This window comes from Sinocyclocheilus grahami, unplaced genomic scaffold (assembly GCF_001515645.1).
Source record: "Sinocyclocheilus grahami isolate Dianchi unplaced genomic scaffold, SAMN03320097.WGS_v1.1 scaffold875.1, whole genome shotgun sequence".
NCBI lineage: Eukaryota > Metazoa > Chordata > Actinopteri > Cypriniformes > Cyprinidae > Sinocyclocheilus > Sinocyclocheilus grahami.
This window is the reverse complement of record NW_015506054.1, coordinates 356987-378917: the sequence shown is the minus strand read 5'-3', so window position 1 is coordinate 378917 and position 21931 is coordinate 356987. Positions and strand designations below refer to the sequence as shown.

At 34.9% G+C, this 21931-nt stretch overlaps 1 protein-coding gene across 1 annotated transcript in view; it reads right to left on the bottom strand.

Annotated features, from left to right (window-relative positions):
• Positions 1–6832: 6832 nt before the first annotated feature.
• Positions 6833–21931, bottom strand: part of mtmr4 (myotubularin related protein 4) — a 57207-nt gene continuing 42108 nt past the window's right edge. The window contains exons 9-17 of the mRNA XM_016248309.1: positions 21237–21365; positions 21016–21127; positions 18915–19110; positions 16126–16311; positions 13938–14092; positions 10948–12118; positions 9466–9576; positions 9304–9392; positions 6833–8402 (exon numbers count right to left, since the gene is read on the bottom strand). Of these exons, the coding sequence (XP_016103795.1) occupies positions 8225–8402; positions 9304–9392; positions 9466–9576; positions 10948–12118; positions 13938–14092; positions 16126–16311; positions 18915–19110; positions 21016–21127; positions 21237–21365 (2327 nt within the window). The 3' untranslated portion in view covers positions 6833–8224. The remainder of the gene's footprint in view (positions 8403–9303; positions 9393–9465; positions 9577–10947; positions 12119–13937; positions 14093–16125; positions 16312–18914; positions 19111–21015; positions 21128–21236; positions 21366–21931) is intronic.

The window sequence follows — 21931 nt, the reverse complement described above, 5'->3', positions numbered from 1 at the left end:
GTGACCCGGATGGGAGTGAGGTTTAGGGGGGTGAGTGTAACAGAGGCCAGTGACATTCCTGGTGGGCCGGTCGAGTAGTGGGCCGATCGCCAAATCTAGGGCGACCTACCGTATATTAGGTGCTGTTTTTAAATCACAGCGCATGCGAAACTGCAAAAAAAGCAATCAGTCACCCGCACAGCGCTGCAAAGTGTTGTGAGTTGTGAGAAACATTAAAGGTCCTGTAGTGATGCTGGCTGAAAACAGACACGACGATGTAAACTGTAAATTGGAAAACGCCAATAAATAATTAAGCTTGTTAATTCAGCACCATAGTCATTTTTCAGTTATTAGCGCTGTACAAATAGCCAATGGTGTTTTGGCAGAAATTTATTTATTATAAATATTACTGTTATTACTTGTATTAAATATTACAGAATATTTAACTTTTATAGACGTTGTTTTTGTAGTTTCTACTAGTTTTTCTCTTTTTTTTAAAATTACAAATTACATAGTTTATTATTACTTATACTACGGGGCCGTTGAATGCTTGAATCTGATTGGCTGACTAACGTTGTAAGGTGTGCAATTATTTTCAGGGAAACGCACAGCGAAAGTAGTTCCAGGCAGCTCTGGACCGCATTACATGTCCATATCACTTCGCCAAATGATTTCTGTTCTGATTTCTGACAACAGCACAATAACCAAAACCCACAACAACACTAGCCAGACAAATAAATATAGTAAGCAATATGATAAAAACGACAGATAATTTCCATGTTTTGCCACAATTACGTTTTATTATGTAGGTAAAGCACTCTATCTCTCCCTCAGACGCACATATATAGCTTAGCATACAGTACAGAAACATACACGTGCTAACGTTGTTTTTGCAACTCTGGCGATTTTATTATTTTCTTTTTTTAATTTGCTACATGATATTTCTCACAAGCGTTATTAAAGTTTCACTGTTAGTAGGCTAGAGATGCTGCTGCCGAACAATTTCAAACTTTTTTCCCTCTGTCTAGTAACTTCATTAATATCTGCATTAGTCTGCTATCAACGGCTCAAGCCTCTGTTACTAGGTCTAAAATGGCGTTTTGGAATTAGCAACGGAGGCGCTGGATGAGATGCGGAAGAAATTAATCCTACTCACAATAGCGTTTTAAGTACAAACACCGGACGAATGCCTTGAAATATATCATCTGATCTATGTCTTGAGGTGTGGCAACCGTAGTATAAGCGGAATAATTGACTCCGGGCCTTTGACTTATTAGAAAAATAATGCAGTCCGCTTTGCGTCGTGGCCGCATCACCACCTCGGCTGTGCATTACTTTTCTAATAATTCAACGGCCCGTCGTCAATTATTCCTTACTTATTATTTATTTTAAAAACCATATGACCATGGTATTGAGGACCATAGTTTTATTTGTTGTGACCTTCCTAAACTAGCCAGTTAAACTCTGGATTCTATGCAAGAACTATAGTAAATTTCATTGGGGCAAAGGATAATTTACCAGAATAACTTTAATAGCTCCTTTCTCTTTAAATGTTTAGTTCTAATTGGTGTTAACTACAAATGTTAAAGTTCTTAAAGGGATAGTTCACCCAAAAACAAAAATGGTCATCATATACTCACTATCATGCCATTCCAAACCTGTATGAGTGTCTGTCTTCTGTGGAACATAAAAGATAATTTGAGAAATTCAATAATTTTTTGTCCATCCAGTAGATATCAAGGGTAATGATTTGGTAACAAAATGGTTTGGGAACATTCTACAAAATATCATCTTTGTGTTCCACAGAAGAAAGGCATACAGGTTTGGAAGGACATGGGGGTGAGGAAATGATGACAGCATTTATTAGCAGTACATTTTCTGCGTTCAAGCTCAAATATCAATGCTTGTCGAGTGCATTTCTATGTGACAAAAAAAAATGCATTATTAAATTTGTTGCATTTGCAGTGAATTCAGTAATATCTATCATTATTTGTTTCTGTCCTGCTTTATTTATTCATTTATTTTCTCCAATTTAAGGCTCTATAATCCAGCAAAACATTCACCCGGATTGAATGGATTTGTTCAGGGCCGAATTTGTGTATGAGATTATTAGGCTATATCTTGTATAAAGTTACTTTCACAACAGAAATATGCAGTTATGAATATTGACTACAGCTGAGCACAGTCATTAATGTGGGTTTGGTGACATCTAATGGCCAGTACAAAACTGTTCAATAGCCTATTATCATTATAGCCTTCTACATAATAACTGCAGTACTAATAATAGCACAACTAGTAGGCTAATGCATTTAAAATTGAGTGTATATATTTGTTTATTTATTACGTTTTGTGAGCGTTCAGGAAGTATTAACTATTATTAAAATAAATAAAAAATTACAAAGAAAGTTTAAGGGCTTAATGCTTAACAGATCAGATTGAATATGAATATGAAAAATATTTCAGAATCTCTTGAATGTTTTAATGTACATTAATGCGTCTTTTATCTTTAATGCATTAATACAGTAATGTTTTTACTGAAAGATGCTATAATGGATCAAAAGATCTTGTTTTGAAGTCTGGCTTTATTTTATAGTCGATATTCAAATTTATTTTGCATCAAATATTGTTCTGGATCACTTCAAGAAACTTTAGTCACAGTATGTTTATCTACAGATCACACTTAGTATGTTTAGAGTTGCTTTTTTGAATAAATTGGTGATTGTGGTGATGCTGTATGAACTCGTTTACATGATCTGAATGTGAGTTGTGTTACTGATTTCTGCGTTTTATAGAAGCGTTTACCTTCGTTTAACAACTTCAGAGCCCATGGTAGTTCTGTTTATAAAGGTTTAATCGTTCTATGTCGACTAAAAATCAATGCTCATCACTCTGTGTAGAAAACATGGGATTTTTTTACTTCTGCTGCCCGACGCCTGTTGTGCTTTGTGATACTGGCCAAAAAAACTGGCCAAAAAATCGACTAAAATGGCTTTTGGTAAGTAGAGTGATCTTTAAAATTACAGTTCTATCGTTATAGGCACGGGCGCATTAATGCACGGGCTTCAAGGGGCTGAAGCCCAGGGGCCTACACTGGAAAGGGGGCCCACTGGCTGCAGGGAAATTATATTATTTGAATAATTATTTATATGGAGTTTGCAGCAGTGACAACAGTGTTCTGTAAACAAACTCACACACTCATTTTCAGCGACTCCCTGGTTGTAGTAGCCTATATAGTGATTGGCTCAGTTTAGGTTCCCCCCACACAGTTTGTATAGTTGGTATGTGTAACCCCTCTCTCCCGGGTCCTCACCGCCACACCTCGTTCTCGCTCCGAGTGGGTCGCCGGCATGGGAGGCGGACACACTAACAAGGAGGCTAAAGAATGCAGCCTCTAGGGCGTCTTTTGAGATCAGGGGAGTGAGGTTTACCTGCACAGCACTTACTCGATGGCCTCCGTTACACTCACCCCCCTAAACCTCACTCCCATCCGGGTCACGGCACCAATGTAACCCCTCTCTCCCGGGTCCTCACCGCCACACCTCGTTCTCGCTCCGAGTGGGTCGCCGGCATGGGAGGCGGACACACTAACAAGGAGGCTAAAGAATGCAGCCTCTAGGGCGTCTTTTGAGATCAGGGGAGTGAGGTTTACCTGCACAGCACTTACTCGCTGGCCTCCGTTACATATGTTCCACGTGTTCCATCGATATACTGTACGCGGAATGTAAAACGCATAACCGCAGCAGAGAGTATCTTTATGTCAACAAGCAGATTAACAGAAACACAACACTGCTGAGTGAAAGGAACTGGACCGGACAACGTTCTGTAACGTCATACAGTTACTTGCTTGGATGTAATCTGTGTGTCATCTGTGTTCCATAAATAGTGCTGCTTTGAAGTCTCGATTTTAAATCTGGGGATGGAAAAATAGGAATTGTCCTATTGCTTAAATGTGATTGTTAAACTTTATACGGCTGTGATTTAACTAAACGTGGGCATGTCATGTTTCGAAAATAAAAACGCAGTTAGCAATCTCCAAATAACCCACATTTATGCCAACATGCCGTGTTGGTTTGATCTGCTGACGATGAATAATTAATATTTTGTGTGATTTATGGTGTTTAAATTATATCGCTAGTGCGTCTCTTGAGATCAGGGGAGTGAGGTTTACCTGCACAGCACTTACTCGCTGGCCTCCGTTACATATGTTCCACGTGTTCCATCGATATACTGTACGCGGAATGTACAACGCATAACCGCAGCAGAGAGTATCTTTATGTCAACAAGCAGATTAACAGAAACACAACACTGCTGAGGGAAAGGAACTGGACCGGACAACGTTCTGTAACGTCATACAGTTACTTGCTTGGATGTAATCTGTGTGTCATCTGTGTTCCATAAATAGTGCTGCTTTGAAGTCTCGATTTTAAATCTGGGGATGGAAAAATAGGAATTGTCCTATTGCTTAAATGTGATTGTTAAACTTTATACGGCTGTGATTTAACTAAACGTGGGCATGTCATGTTTCGAAAATAAAAACGCAGTTAGCAATCTCCAAATAACCCACATTTATGCCAACATGCCGTGTTGGTTTGATCTGCTGACGATGAATAATTAATATTTTGTGTGATTTATGGTGTTTAAATTATACCTGTAAAATCACATTTCATCCAGGAAAGTTTTGATGGCATTTTCCTTTCATATTACCGCCGTATAATGCCCGTAATAACATAGTGAATTACTTTATGTAATGGCTACAATTATGCTGTTCCACAAGCGCCACCTTGTGGCAAAGAGTGAATTTGCATATTCGCTTAAATTCATATTTTACGCAGAAGAGCGTTATGAATGTTAACTGGCATATTAACAAGACAAAATATGCCTTGGTGTGAACTGGGTTTTATAGGACAGTTTTTATTGCACTCATCACTTCGGGTTTTTCTTAAAGTGTTAGTTCACCCAAAAATGAAAATTAGGCTGCGTTTCACTCACCCCCGAGGTGTATATGACTTTCTTCTTTCAGACGAATCCAGTCGGAGTTATATTAAAAATTGTCTTTGATCTTTCAAGCTGTTTCATGGCACTCAGCGGGTGTTGCATGCTTCAGTCCAAAAGAAGTTAAATAAAAATCAGCCATCCATAAAAAAAAGTGTCTCACATGGCTCCGGGGGGTGAACAAAGACCTTCTGTAGCGAATCGATGTGTTTTTGTAAGAAAAATATCCATATTCAAAACGTAATAATCACTTTAATCTAGCTTGCGCTCACTGTTGTACACGGAAGCAGCTCCGGGAGCATGACGTATGAGGTCAGCTTTTGCACTTCTCATGAAGCAATCATACAGAGGGATTCAAAGCTGAAATATGACCCTTGTGTTTAAACCAAACTTTAAATGAACTTTACACACCAGGGTTGGTAAGTGTGAGTCTCACTGGTCTTATGTTCATATTTGTAATGTTGAAGGGTTGTGAATAGTTTTTTTTTTTTGTAGGCCAGCCACTGTTCCTTTGTTTTTATAGATGGAGAAATATTTAAACAGTCAGTGGTAATTAATAGTCATACATAAAACTACTGCTTAAAGATCAGCCTGATGTTTGTGTTTTCAAAACCAGCTTCTGTAGGATGCTTTTATTATATAACTGCAGTATTATATCTCTTAAATGTAATTTAAAAAAAAGCTTTCATTTAGCCTAAATTACAAAGTAACACAGGGCTTGATGCTTAACAGATCAGATTGAATATGGATATGAAAAATATTTCAGAATCTCTTGACACTCTTTTATGCATTAATACAATGTTTTTACTGAAAGGTGCTAAAAAGGATTAGCACATAATTAATCAGAAGATCTTGTTTTGAAGTCTGGCTTTAGTCGATGTTCACGTATTGTACTGGGTCACTTCAACACTATAGTCACAGCATGTTTGTCTACAGATCACATGTTAAGACTTTTTATTTTTTTGTAAATATGAATTTTTTGTTGATTCTGTATTTCTGCATGCTTGTCTGAAGTGCAGGTCTAGTTGGATGAACGTATAGTGAAATGTGCTTCATGTAATCAGTACTATTGTATGTTGCCTATCATGCCGCTTTCCACATAAAAAATAAAAGCAGTACAATTCTGAATTAGTTAATTGAATTTTAGTTATTATTAGTGATTTTCAATAGTAGTTTTTAAAATGTTTAATATATAGTATATAGATTTAGATTTTTTTATTTCAGTTTTAGTTGTAGTTATTTTAGTACATTGTTAAACAGTATTTTGAATTTGTGTTTATTTTTAAATTGTGCCTTTTGAGTTGTTTTCATTTTTAATAAATGTTTATTAGGTTTTATATCAATTTTAGTTATTTTATTACATCAAGTTAAACTAAATAAAAGTTTTTTATTAATATTTTGAATGAGTTTATTTTTAAATTTTGCCTTTCACGGTTTTATTTAAAAAAAATTTAAGTCTAATTTTTATTTCAGTTGTAGTTATTTTAGTACATACATTTTAAAAAGTTTTTTTTTATATATATATATATTTTGAATTAGTTTTTACTTTTACATTTTAATTTTACTTATTTTTCGTTTTTATGGCTATATGGTTTTAGTTTTATTACATCAAGTTAAGCTAAATAAAAATGAGATTAGTTTCTGAAATATATATATATATATATATATATTATTTTTATTTTATTTTTTTATTACAGGATGTATATAAAAATTAATTTAAATAATTAAAAATATAATACAGAAAAATAAATTGCAGCAAAACAAAAATGCTGATGTCGAGCATTCAAGCTCCATGCATGGTATGATTTTGAACAAATTCATAACGCAAAAAGGAAAGATGAATAATCTCAACACAGATGGCTGATAAAGACGTATCTTTTTATTTAACCCATGGGATTGAACTTGTACAGTGCATTTCTTTACAACAATTATTCACTAAGTGACACATTTTAGCCACTATTACAGACCAAATAACTATACATCACATTTCTGGGTTCCTTTTTTAATGCATTTAACTCAAAAAAGTGTCCTTCATCAGCACCACGGAGAAGAAAATCAAACGGGTTCTCAGTGTTTTTAACCTCATCGATTCACAACCAATCATCTTCTCGTTGTTAAGCCTCTAGCTATTGTACCACTGAACATGTTAAAGTTACAAATCAGTGAATCCATGAGAAAATCAAACACGTGGCACTGTTGAGAGGTTCCCCGTTAACAAAACACAATCAATGTAGAGCCGAAGACGCAGACGACACGAGAAAGAAATCCTAGCACGTGTAATGCTATTGAGATCATGAGCCCTCCAATACAAAAGTCCTTTCAATCGCCACCAGTTTCCAATGATTCAAAATATTAATGATCATCACTGGTTTGTTCAGATGAAGTGATAGAAACACGCTAACGTAGACGGAGCAGCTAGTTTTACCATAACTTACACAACAACATACAGCAGAAATGTTCAGCTTGCTGTTTTTTTTCTTGCGTTTCCTGCAACAAACACACAACCAGCCAGATTAAACATGAATTGAGCAGTGATTTTGTTGATATATTATTGATATGTTGGAATTCGAGGTTGATTTTGGCATTTAAAGTCGTGTATTTCACATCAAACGAGAGTGAAAGCATTTCGCAGTTCAGCTAAAGCTTGGTTTTGACGGGAGCGGCTGAAAGACGAAATAGGTCGCGCTCTGTGCTCAAAACTGCGATCAAATCAATGCAAACCGGCGGCTTTAATTCAGTAAACGAATCCCTCCAGTTCCCCAAAAATAAGAATAACCCAAACAATTGTACATTCAAGCTTCACAGCGAGAAAACAGCTGCAGATCTCTCCGTTTTGGTCTGGAACCCCCTCTGTAGTGCACAAAATAAGAAGGATAGAGAAGTTTTTAAATACTGTAGCAGCTTGGTTGGTTTTAAATAGTGAGCCTCTCGATAGATGCCGAGGTGATTGTCCGCTGTGTGTGGTGCATCTGAGATGAAGAAACGCCTCTCTTTGGGGGCTTTTTGAACCCAAGGACCCTTTGGGTTCAGTTCTGGCCTCAACCAGAGAAGCTTGGAGTTCACTTGCAGAGATAAAAACGACCCTCCATCGCAAACCGCGCTCGTTTGTTGGATCTCCTCCATCTCGTTCCGCGTGTAGATCGGTCTCAGAGCTGGACTCTAAATCGCCCTGGCCTCGCGGTTGCCGGGGGGGAAGGAGGCAGAGAGCATCTGATTGGACGCCGGCGTGTGTGGCGCGCTGTGATTGGCCGTCTCAGCTGGAGGCGGTGGCGATGGCTTTCTTCAGCTGTTGCGAGCGCAGCTCTCGCGTGCGGGACTCCAGCAGCAGGTCGAAGCAGGTGTTGCACACCAGAACCGAGTCGTACAGCTGCTGGTCTGGGATGGGAAGCTTCAGGTGGCAGCAGTCCTTACAAAACACGTTCCCACAGTTCCTACGAGAAATATGAGATATGAGAATCAATCACATATGTGACCCTGCAGCACAAAAGCAGTGTTAAGTCGCTGGGGGATATTTGTAGCAATAGCCAACAATACATTGTATGGGTCAAAATTATACATTTTTCTTTTATGTCAAAAATCATTAGGATATTAAGTAAAGATCATGTTCCATGAAGATATTTTGTACATTTCCTACCATAAATATATTAAAACTTAATTTTTGATTAGTAATATGCATTGCTAAGAACTTCAAGAACTGTTTCTCAGCAATAGTGTGCACCCTTCATTTACAGAGAAAAGAAGGTCAGGGAAAAATCTCCATAATTTTTTTGTGTATTTTTTTTCAACTCGTTACTTTGCACTTTTTGTAAGAAAATGTTCATTTACTATTTATTCAGGTTTTTTTAGGCATCTAATATTTTGATACTTAATTTCCATGATCTAAATATTCTTACGAATTAAAAGTTTGTTGTCATTTGGAAGTGTGTAGGCCTTCTTGCATTATTATGCTGTTGCATATATATTGTTATATATTCAGTGGCATAAAAAGGTCTTTAAAATGACAATAATATCGCTTATCGCAATTATTACTGGGGTAATACATCGCACAACAAAAAGTTGTTATCGTGACAGGCCTACCTTCAACGTTCGGTCCATTAACTGAACACATGCTTGACTAATCGATTCTTGGGATTTAAGAATCGATATCGCTGCGTAAAAATTTGATTCGATTAATATCGAGATATCGATATTTTTTACCCAACCATAATTTTTTATATTATTTAAAATCTCAGAGGGAAAAAGTCTTGGGAATCCCTGAAAAAAAGAATAAAGTGATATTGAACTGCTCTGCTATTTCTACACGGCTGACAGGAATCAGTAAACGGGCCGCACCTGCAGTGATGCCGCCGCTTGGCAATCCAGAACTCGCAGTCGCAGTTGAAGCAGTGAGAAGCCATGTGATCCGGCACCCATCTGGTGACCTGTGCATCCAGAAACAAGCTGGTTAAACTCTCTAACGATGCAGCATCAGCAGAGAGAGTGAGGATGACTGACCTCTGTGTCCTTCCTCTCCACACGGTCCCAGCTGCCCTCGCTGAAGCCATCCTCGCTGTGATTGGACAGAGAGTCTTCCTCGTCACTGCCGTCCGACTCACGCAGACACGTCTGGAGGGACGAGAGAGAGGATGTCAGACACGAGATACTCGTCACATATCATTTATAGTGGAAACATCACTGTGCTGCAGTTCCCAGAGTAAATGATTAATCTAGTCATGAAAGCAGACTCCAGCTGCGATGAATCAAATCACAAGCATCACAGGAGACTGATTTTAAATGCACAAGTAAATGAGCGAAATTAAGACATTTTAAGACCTTTATGACTTGCGCAAATAAAATGCACAATATCATCTCAATTAAATAAACTAAGTTTTAGTTAAAAAGTTTGGAGTAATTATGATTTTTAAAATATTTTTTACTGTAAAAACAGTAATATTATTAAATATTATTGCAATTTAAAAACTTCTTTATTTGAATAATGTAATTTATTCCTGTTATAGCAAAGCTATTAATTACATTTAAAAATATATTTAAATAGAAATAAATTATAATAATATTTCACAATATGGAAGTTTTACAGTATATATATATATATTTTTTTTTATTATTATTATTATATTTTTTTTAAATATACGCAGCCTTGGTGATCAGAATAACCTTTTCAAAAATGTAATTCCAAATAAATAAATACTCTTATTTTTAACATTTTTGAAACTAATTATACATGTTTATTTATATTAATATTTTTTTGCAAAAATTTAAAAAAGATAATAATTTTATATATATATATATATATATATTTATTTTTTTCCCCTAATTTTTGGATTACTTTGTTTTTAAAACAAATGATATATATATACAGTGGGTACGGAAAGTATTCAGACCCCCTTAAATTTTTCACTCTTTGTTATATTGCAGCCATTTGCTAAAATCATTTAAGTTAATTTTTTTTCCTCAATGTACACACAGCACCCCATATTGACAGAAAAACACAATTATTCCAAATAAATAAATACTCTTATTTTTTTATTACATTTATGTTTTTGAAACTAATTATACATATTTTTATTTATATAAAAAATTTTTTTTGCAAAGAACAAAAAAATATTACATAAAAAAAAATAAAAAATAATAATAATATATATATATATATACTTATTTTTGTATAAAATTGTTTTTTTAAAAACAAATTTTATATAAATATACACACATAATATGTATGCATATGTATATATATATATATATATATATATATATATATATATAGCAAAAATGTTTGATTAAACATAAGAAAAAATTCAATTAAGCCTTCTGAAGTTTAATAATTACAGTAGGCCATATCATGGTTCTGTTACACCATTTAAGATATTAAAGGCTTTAGGTCCTTAAATTTGATTAAACTGAATGTAGGATTCTTTAAGGACCCACAGTGACCACGATAAATGTACTGCATGTTCAAGCAAAGGAACATAAACTCACGATATCGTCCTCGTAGTCGACGTCGGGTTCGGAGGGCGGCGAGCAGAACCGTTTACTCTCCAGTTTGAGCTGAAGCTGTCGAACCTGCCGCCTCAACACCTCCACCTCCTGCTTGTAGCTGGCCTCGATCTGCCGCAGCCGCTGCTGCACCGCGTCCACCGCCACCGGCAGGCCGTCGTCGTCCAGGTGCGCCGGAGCCGGAGAGCCGCTGGAGGACGGCGAGGAATGCGACGGGAGCAGCTGCCGGAAGGACGGTCCCATTGCTAGCGAAGACGCCGCCGAGGAACAAAGCGCGGCGTAGCTTGAGTTCTTCACCGCAGAGAACCAACCCGATTGGATGGGACTTCCAGGAGCGCGCAGAGGGTCTCGACGACAACACGGCCCGCCGTTAGCGCTGCCGCCTCGGCCGCGGAGGAGCTTGTTCGCCAGTCGGCGGCCGTGATAGCTGCCATGTTGGATGGCGCCGCCGCAGGCCGACTGGACCAGGCCTTGGACGCTGTCCCATTGGGAACCTAGTAGTGATAGCTCCGTCAGCTGGCTTTGGGAAATCAAACGGCGCGCTGCTTTGGCGTAATCGGCGGGTGGCGGCCGTTCTCTCGCGGGAACCAGTTCGCCGTTTCGTAGCGGCGCTTCGAAAGGAAGGTGTGATTCGACTGCGGTGGCTTTCCCAGAAGGAGGGATCTCGCTTTGCTCCGTTAGCGTCTCCACTGACGCCTCCAATGGCGCAATCTCTTCAGAGTTCACAGATCCGCTAGCGTTTTCTACGTGTGCAAAGCCGTTACAAAGAGGAGGCGGATTTGTGTTTTCTGCAGTCCTGACTAAACTATTTGGAATTTGAGGCGGAGCTTGGTTTATAACCGGAAGGGGCGGGGCTTGATCTAACGCTAAGGGGTGGGGCAAAAACGGCAGAGGCTGGGTTGTCAAACAAGGCTCCGCCCTCAAATCGTCCTCATGAGTTTCCTCACACGTCGGCTCAGCGCTGACCGATCCGGCGATTGGTGGGTCCTCGGACGAACCGTGGCTCTGGATGGCCGCGGGTTGGTTGGACTCCAGCGCCGGACGTCCCTCCTGGCAGTGCTTGTTCAGGTTGGGGTCACTCGAGGTGCGGGTGAGCGTCACGCCGTTCTCACAAGCAGACACCAAGTTGTCCATCGACCGTGTTTTGGGGAGCCTGAGTGAAATAAAACACAAGCTTTCAAGTCAGTGTTTACAATGTGCTCCGGTTCACCACAAGAGGGCAGAATCTGAACACACAAAACATCTCAGTAGTACGTGGGTTTATAAAAAATACAATTTTTATAAACGAGGTTTATATTTAATATCAATGCGTTTTACTTTTCTGTCTTGTAAAGCATACTTAACGTTTTATAAAAATACTTTGCTTTTTGTTTAATAAACATACTGACAGTTTCACAAAAAAGGGCAAGTAAAGCAAATGCAATGTTTTTTTAAACATTATTTAATTCTTTATAATAATACTTTTTGTATAAAAATACTGACACTTAAAAATATTTTGTAATTTTTTTTTTAAATGTCAAAAATGTCACCAAAGCAAGTAAAGCAAGCTTAATGTTTGAAACATTATTGAATGTTTTATATATATATATATATATATATATATATATATATATATATATATATATATATATATATATAATGCTTTATACAAATGTGTTGCTTTTAAAAAATATTGTGCTAAGCAAAATCATTGAAAATATCACCAGGCAAGTCAGGCAAACCTATTGTTTTATAAAAAAAATATTTAAATGCTTTATTAAATACTTTGTTTTTCTAAAATACTGACACAAAAATATTTTTCTAAAGAACATTTTTTAAATGTCACCAGAGCAAGTAAAGCAAACTTAATGTTTTATAAAAAAATTAAACATTATTTACTGTTTTATAAAAAATGTTTTTAATGCTTTATAAAAAGTACTTTGCATTTTGCTTACTAAAAATATTGACACTTAAAAATATCGTGTTAAGGAAAACCACTGAAAATGTCACCAGGGCAAGTAAGCCGAACTTAATGTTTTATAAAAAAAATATATATATATATTATTTAATGTTTTATTTAAAATGTATTTAATGCTTTATAAAAAATACTTTATTTTTGTTTAATAAAAATTCTGACAGTTAAGAAATATTTGGCATAAAAAAATGAAAATGTTGCCTGGGAAAGTAAAGCAAATTTAATGTTTTATTGAATTAATAATAATAAAAAGCATTATTTAATGTTTTATAAAAAAAATTATTTAATGCATTACAACAATCCTTTCATTTTTGTTTAATAAAAATATTGACACCTAATATTTTGCACAAAAAAAAAAAAACATATTGAGGGCAAGTAAAATCAGCAGGAAAAAAGTCCTGCAATCTGAAATGTACTGGCAGCAAGTGTGCTGGAATCTGACTGTAGAGAAGGAAATACATCATAATATACCTTTCGGGGATATTGTTTTTCACAATTAACCTTTCGTTTGGAATATGGCCAAATAAAGATTTAGTGAAGCAACATGCGACCAAATGTGACCCTGGAGCACAAAAGCAGTGTTAAGTCGCTGGGGGATATTTGTAGCAATAGCCAACTGTATGGGTCAAAATTATACATTTCTCTTTTATGCCAAAAATCATTAGGATATTAAGTAAAGATCACGTTCCATGAAGATATGATAAATATATAAAAACTTAAGTTTTGATTAGTAATATGCATTGCTAAGAACTTCATTTGAACAACTTTAAAGACAATTTTCTCAATATTTAGATTTTTTTGCACCCTCAGATTCCAGATTTTCAAATAGTTGTATCTCAGCCAGATATTGTCCTATCCTAACAAACCATACATCAATGGAAAGCTTATTTATTCAGCTTTCAGATGATGTATACATCTCAATTTCCAAAAATGGACCCTTATGGTTTTGTGCTCCAGGGTCACATATGGAACTGTGCAGCATTTTTAGCACAGTAATGAAGTGTATGTGAGCAGTCACCTGTCGAGGGAGCGCGAGCTGAACTCCTCTCCTCCGGCCGAAGGGCTCAGGTAGATCTCCATGGCATCTTCAGCCGCGGTGCACGGCGAGGACGACGGCAGATACACAGCCGTCCACAGCTGCAGCGCTCGCGTGTGACAGACCGGCTGCAAAACCTGCCAACATCACCACAACAACAACCCAACATCTGCATTAAACCAGAGAATCAATACAGAAACTAATCACAATAGATGAGGAACAAACCGTGTGGATTTCTTTTAAACAGGGTTCTCGCAGTCACAGAAAACCTTAACATATCTGTGAATTTCAAAATAGAGCATTCCAGTCTGGAAGACGCACAGAAATAAACAAAGCCTTCAAAAGTTATGGAAATTTCTCTGGTACACAAATTGTTTTTGTTAATTGGCTAAAATTGCTTTTTTAGAGTCTATAGTTGAAAGCTTATTATTAATCAAAATGTGCATGAATCTTGTTGAAAGTAACTGATTAGACATTAGTCATGTGTAGTTAGGACACTGATAGAATAACTATAGCACAGCTATCATTTATTATAGTTAACTAATACTAAAACCATTACAGAACATTTCCATTACTTGACATAAAAATATAACATTTTATTTGATTTCAGCTAGCTGCCAAGGCAAAATATGTAAAAATAAATAAAAACTGTATAGGCATAAAAAAAAACCCTAATAAAATTAGAAAAAAAAGCTAAAATATTTACTAAAATTAAATATTTAATTTAGGGGGAGAAAATCTAATTAAAAATATTAACAGAAACTATAATAGGATCTATAAATAACACTGTATTTACTAGGCATTACATAAATAAAGCACAACAATTGAGAACAAGTTGAATGTGTCTTTTAAACAGGATTCTCACAGTCACAGAAAACATTTAAACATCTGTGATTTTTAAAATAGCAATTTCCAATCTGGAAAAGACCGAGACATTAACTAAATCATAAAAAGTTATGGTCACTTCTGTCAATGCAGTGCCATAGCTTCATTGATTGAGATGGGAACTATGTAATACTGTTGCATAGAATTACTCCATTTATCTCAGATTTATGTGTAAAATTGTAAAAAAAAAAAAAAACAGGGACATTTAAATGTCGAGGCGCAAGTTATGGAAACATTATATATCAAAAAAGGAAGTATAATTCAAATTTGTTAGCCTTAGACATTCATAAGATCAGCAGCTGAAACAAAATATCAGTTTTTGAAAATATTTAAATACATTTAAAAAAAGAAAGTAGTTACATTATTCAAGTAAAGCAAACTTAATGTTTAATAAAAACATTTAATGCTTTATAAAAAAAAAAAATTTCCTAAAAAAAGCATTATTTAATATTTTATTAAACATTTTTTTTATTCTTTATAAATAAAACGTTTCTTTTTGTTTAATAAAAATACTGATGCCTTCTTGTTTAGTATTTCAACTAAAATTAAATTAAAATGAGAAATGTTGCCCTGGCAACTAGATTTAATATTTTATAGATAATATAGACATTTTAATTTAAATATTAAATAAATAAATAAAATATATACAATTTAAACAATATAGTATAATACATATAAAAATACACAATACATAAAGATATCAGTATTTTATTTTAGTTAACATCTATTTTATTTCAAGTAATGAAAATGTGTTTTTGTTGGTTTAAAAATACTGACACTTAAAATGTTGCTAAAAAAAAGCATTCTTTAATATTTTATAAAAAATTATTTAATGCTTTATAAAAAAAACTTTGCTTTTTGTTTAATAAAAATACTGATGAAATCAATTCTAGAAATATAAATATTTTGCTAAAATTTTTTTTGAAAATGTCTCCAGGGCAAGTAAAGCAAACAATACATTATTAAAAAACATTGAAAAACTTTTTGTTTAATAAACTATTATATATATATATATATATATATATTCTTAGGCCTATCTGTTTATTAAACTAAAGTTTTGGCCATCATCCAAATGGAAAAAATATATATGAGGTCAAAAAGTTTTTTCAATCACTAAAACACAAAGAAACAGTAGTTTCACTATTCAACACAAAAAGAGGATTTGAAATATGACTTTTTTCTGAATATGCATTAAAAAAATCAGTCATAATACACAAGATATTTCCTTTTTACTAAATCGTACACGTTATATCGACACACATAATTGAAAGCAAAGGCTCCGCACCAGAAAGGCCTCGTTGAACTCGAAGAGGCACGGGAACTGCTTGAGGAGCTGATGAACACAGTCCAGCCACTGCAGGAACACGGGACACTGTTCACTCACATCCTCACCGCTCTCCTGATGACCGCAGCGGTCCGCAAACTTATGACCGTAATCCAGCCACTCCGTCTCCACCAGCACCTGAAAACCCTGCCGACACAATCAGACATGAGCCTGACAGGCAAATGCCATGGAGGCCGAGAAGCTGCATCTGAAGTGGCTTTTAGATGAATTTACACACTGTTTAATGCGGCTCAGAGGTGGCATGAATGCATTTACCGTATTGGCCCGAATATAAGACGACCCTGATTATAAGATGACCCCCCTTTTTCCAGATGTACCTTTTGGAAAAAGGCTTTTTAAAAACCAAATCTTGTTTTTTCTCAGTAAAACACATTTTGTCTTCAATTATTCTCATATTGCATATTTTTCCTATTTTAATTTTTGTTTTGAAAGTGTGGTAAAAACGGGTAAAATGTTTCAATCACATTTAAAAAATATACACTTTTTGATATACCATAAAAAAAAAAAAAAACGGGTAGCCCATCTGAATTAGGACATTTAGGCTATCCATCTAATAGTAGCCTACCAACATCTTATTAACAGTAGAAGTTAAATCTTACTGTAGTCTTCAAATCTGGGTACTGTCTTACGTTTTAAAATCACAAAGAGAGTTTGGTCCCATCAGGCTAACGTGACAGTCACGACTCATGCAGCTGTAAGCTTTTACTCGCGATCTTTACAACACGCTTTACATTATGTATTTCATGGCACACCTGTTTTATGCGTATTTGGCGCCACCTATTGTTGTGGGTGTATTATTGACATGTCAAAGTCTAGACCCTGAATATAAGACGACCGCGTTTTTTCAGACGTATTTCCAAGAAAAAAACATCGTCTTATGTTCGGGACAATACAGTACACTGCATAAATAAACCGCCTTTGATTCTAGGAAGAGTGTTATTTTAGTATAATTTACGCACTATTATGGTTTTTGTTAATATCTTGAATTAGATTGTTTATATTTTCTTTCACTTAAATGTTAGTTAAAGTTTGAGCAATTTTGTTGTGTTTTTGTCATTTTTTAGTATTTATACATTTTTATTTATTAATTATAGTATTCATTTAGTTTATTATTTCAGTACTTCTAAGAGTTGCCCTGCCAACTAGATAAAATAAGTATTAAATATTAATTCAGATGTGTTTCCAAGAAAAAAACATCGTCTTATATTCGGGACAATACAGTACACTGCATAAATAAACTGCCTTTGATTCTAGGAAGAGTGTTATTTTAGTATAATTTACGCACTATTATAGTTTTTGTTAATATCTTGAATTAGATTGTTTGTATTTTCTTTCACTTAAATGTTAGTTAAAGTTTGAGCAATTTTGTTGTGTTTTTGTCATTTTTTAGTATTTATACATTTTTATTTATTAATTATAGTATTCATTTAGTTTATTATTTCAGTACTTCTAAGAGTTGCCCTGCCAACTAGATAAAATAAGTATTAAATATTAATAAATTATATATATATATTTCATTTAAAATTCATTTAATAATTTCAGTGTGTTTTTGTCTTTTTTTAAAAAAAAATGCCTGTATAGTATTTATTAATTTTTATTTATTAGTTTTAATTTATTTAGTTTATTATTTTATTATTATATTATCATATTATTATTATATATAAAGCTAAATGAAAATGAGAAGTGTTGCCTTGGCAACTAGATTAAATAAAATAAGTATTAAATATTTAATAAATTATATATAGATATAAATATTTTGTTTTATTTATTTATTTTTTTTTTTGTAATTTTATTATGTGCGTGTGTTTTATTTTTAAATGTCTGTATAGTATTTGTTAAATTATTATTATTATTTTTTAGAAGTTTTAGTTTATTTAGTTTGTTGTTTAGTATTTCAACTAAAACTAAATGAAAATGAGAAATGTTGCCCTGGCAACTAGATATTTCATATTTTATAGATAATATAGATATTTGTAATATATAAATATTTAATAAATAAATAAAAAATACAACATTTAAACAATATAATATATAAAGATACAAATATTTTATTTCGGTTAACATTTATTTTATTGTGTGTTTTTATGGTTTTAATTTTAGTTAACAATAATAACCCTGACTAGGGGCTGAGGTGGGTCAGAGCAGGCATTATTTAGTCTGGCTTTTATGCAGCATTACATCTTCACATTGAATTTTAAGCAGGTACAAAGCAGCTATAACTCAAATGTGTAAAGACACTTTAATGTTTGAACTAACTGAACTGAATCAACATTGAACTTACTTTACAGACTATAATTGAACTGCATTGAATCAGCATTGAACTAAATCAATCTGAATAATAACACTATTGTCTTCCATACAGCTGCTTCATGGTTGAATTGAATTTAAATTTATTCACAAATGATGAACTTTGCAACATCAACACTGTGATGCACTGAATCAACATTAAGCTGAATCAATATATTTATCAATTTCATAATTATGAATTTTGCAAAGCTGCTTTGAATCAATCTGTATTGTGTGAAGTGCAATATAAACGAATGTGACTTGACTTACTTGAAATTAAAAATGCATTTAATATTAATCTCTTTGCTGGAAAGCCAACATTTTACAGTTGGCAGATGCTTTTATCTTTGCATTGAAGTTGCACATTTAATTTCATGCATTCCCTGCAAATCAAACCCATGAGAAAACTAATTCACAAGGTGGTTCTTCTTCTTCACGTTTACCTCTATGGTCCTGTAGAAGGGATCCAGAAGGATCTTTGCGAGGGCCACGATCTGCGGCGTGCGGTCCCAGCCGTCTGAGCAGTGCACCAGCACCGGCCTTCCCTCCCGCTCCACCGCAGAGCACACCAGAGACGCGGCCTTCAGCATGACAGACAGATGCTGCAGCCAACGGGTGCTTTCCAGAGCCGAGAGCCAGCTGGAGAGAGCAGACGCACCAGTCGGGTTACAAACGTCTGAACGCAACACGACAGACACACACTGCATGAGGAGGAAGAGCTCAACTTCAGATGTTTGATCTGGATCACCAAGCAGAACACAAGTGTGTGTTTCCTGGAAAATCAGGAACACGCTTTACATTGAGCCTTTATATATAATGCATTCCAAAATAATTTTAATGCAATAGCAATGCACCTTGTAATGCATTGCATGATCTCATTAATAATGGTAACCTCTAGTGCTGGGCGGTATGACCAAAAATTTATATCACGGTATTTTTCAAAATTATACCGGTTTCACGGTACATGACGGTATTTTTTTTTCATGCATGGCCGGGTGTTAACCATATTTTCTACTGATTGAGAGGAAATACTGCAGTATATTGACTCAGAATGCCCTATTTTACTGTCATGATGAGTGAATATTGTCAAAAATACCACACTAAATAGTGACTAAACACGACCCCTTTTAATACATGTTAACCAGGAGTCACTCTCATTTATAATCACAGCATCGTCTGATAAAATCAGCATGCATCTACACTAAAGAGCGGCTATGCGGTTGTTTTGGCTAGATTACTTTTTTGTCTCATGCAGCGCACTGTCTGCGTCTGAGTAACAAACTAAAAACAACAACAAACAAAAAAGTGCATGTGATATTAACAGATGAACTACGCTCATATTTATAATTCCAAACAATCAGTAAGCGTCAGGTACTAGGAAACGCTGTTTTGTACTCATTTATTGAGGAGTCGGCTGCGCTTACTTGCGTTGTCAGGTTACTGATGTGAATGTAAATGGGGAAAACTGGTTATTTTAATAAGCTGATATTTGTGAGTTATCAGCTTACTGGCGTGCATGTAAACGTGCTCATTGTTACACCTTTAGAAATGCATTAAAACACGTGACAACGTTTAGAGGTAACAAGGAATTTGCAATTATAATGCATTTTCACTTTGGTTACAATTTTTTAAGAAAATAATGCATTATGCTCAAGTAAAGAGTTACTTTCTGTGAAAAGTTCTGTGTACTGTGATCAGCTTATGTTTAAATGCAAAATGCATATACAAAAAAATCAATACATATGTATACATAAATACATATAAATATCCATATAATATACAAATACGCTTTTTGTAATTAATGTAATGTCTATTCAATGCTTCACTGATCAGCCACTATACTGCAATGTTTTTAAACGATCTTCATTTAGAGGCTTTTCTCAGCTGATATTGATATGAGATTAATTGTGCAAAAAAAATAACAACAACTGCTAATCATGCTTCAGATAAAGCAGCAGAATTGAGTCCACTGGAAATAATATCTCATTTAGTCTCATTCACAAAACTTTGAAGTTGATTTACCTGGAGATTGATACTGATTTATAATAAATAAAAATAATATTAAAAGCAATATTATTTTATTTTTAATATTAATAATATTGCAATAATATTTATTTTATTTTTATGGTGGAAAAATACCAATATCAATATCACAATATCAAGAGCAATAAACGATAATAATGATTTAAAACATATAAAATATTTAAATCTATAGATATAATTCTATGTATGTGTACTGTGTATATTTATTATGTATATATAAATACAAACACATGCATGTAGGTATTTTGATAATATTTACATATATATACACATTTATATATATTTATGTTCTTATATTTTATATTATAAATATATTTAACATAAAAACAACATTTTTCTTAAATATATACATGCATGTGTATATATTTATACATACATAATTAATATACACAGTATACACGCATATATTATGTAAAGAAAAACTTTTGTTTTGAATGCGATTAATCGTTTGACAGCACTAATATATATATATATTGTCAGAATGCACAGAGAGTGACTTACTTGCCGGGATCCGGGATCTGACTGCAAACGGCTCTGAGTGACTGAAAGCTGTTTCTGATGGAGTGGATATTGGCCATGCCCATGAACATCACCTCACAGTTGGGATAGTACTCTACAAACACAAATAAACCAGAGAGAAACCTGCCTTCAGCCAACAACCAAACAAACAATAATGTTCAACGAGATCCAGAGACTGACTACACGAGTTCAGCGGCGCTCACCTTCACACTCGCAGCCTCCTCCTTTAGCACGATTCGCCACGGCGGCGGTGTAAGAGCGGGCATCCAGAATCAGTAATTTTTGCGCTGCGCTGCTGGCATCAGGAGCGGGACAACCCGTCAGAGAAGAGTCTGAGGAAAGAGAGTCGATGCCATTAGAACAGAATACTAACATACTGCATAGCAGGGTCGAAAATTAATGGGGGCTTGGTGTCATTAAAATGAACAAAAAAAACCCCAAATTTAAGATAAGGGGACAAAACAGAGGGCATTGCATCACTTGCTCAGCAATGGATGCTCTGCAGTGAATGGGTGCCATCAGAATGAGAGTCCAAACAGCTGATAAAAACATCACAATAATCCACAGCACTCCAGCCCATCAGTTAATGACTTGAGAAGAGAAAAGCTCAAATAAATCCATCATGAAGTCGTTTTTAACTAAAACACGAGTTCATAATCCATAATAACGCTTCCTCCAGTGAAAAAGTGCATCTGCTGTTGTCTCTCACATCAAAATCCAGCCACATATGTGTTTAGAGCTGTTTAAACGCTGCTTGATCTGTGCAGATTTCTCTCCTGATTCACACCAGAACACTTTTTCACTGGAGGAAGCGTTATTATGGACCCAGAGAAGAGTCTGAGGAAAGAGAGTCGATGCCATTAGAACAGAATACTAACATACTGCATAGCGGGGTCGA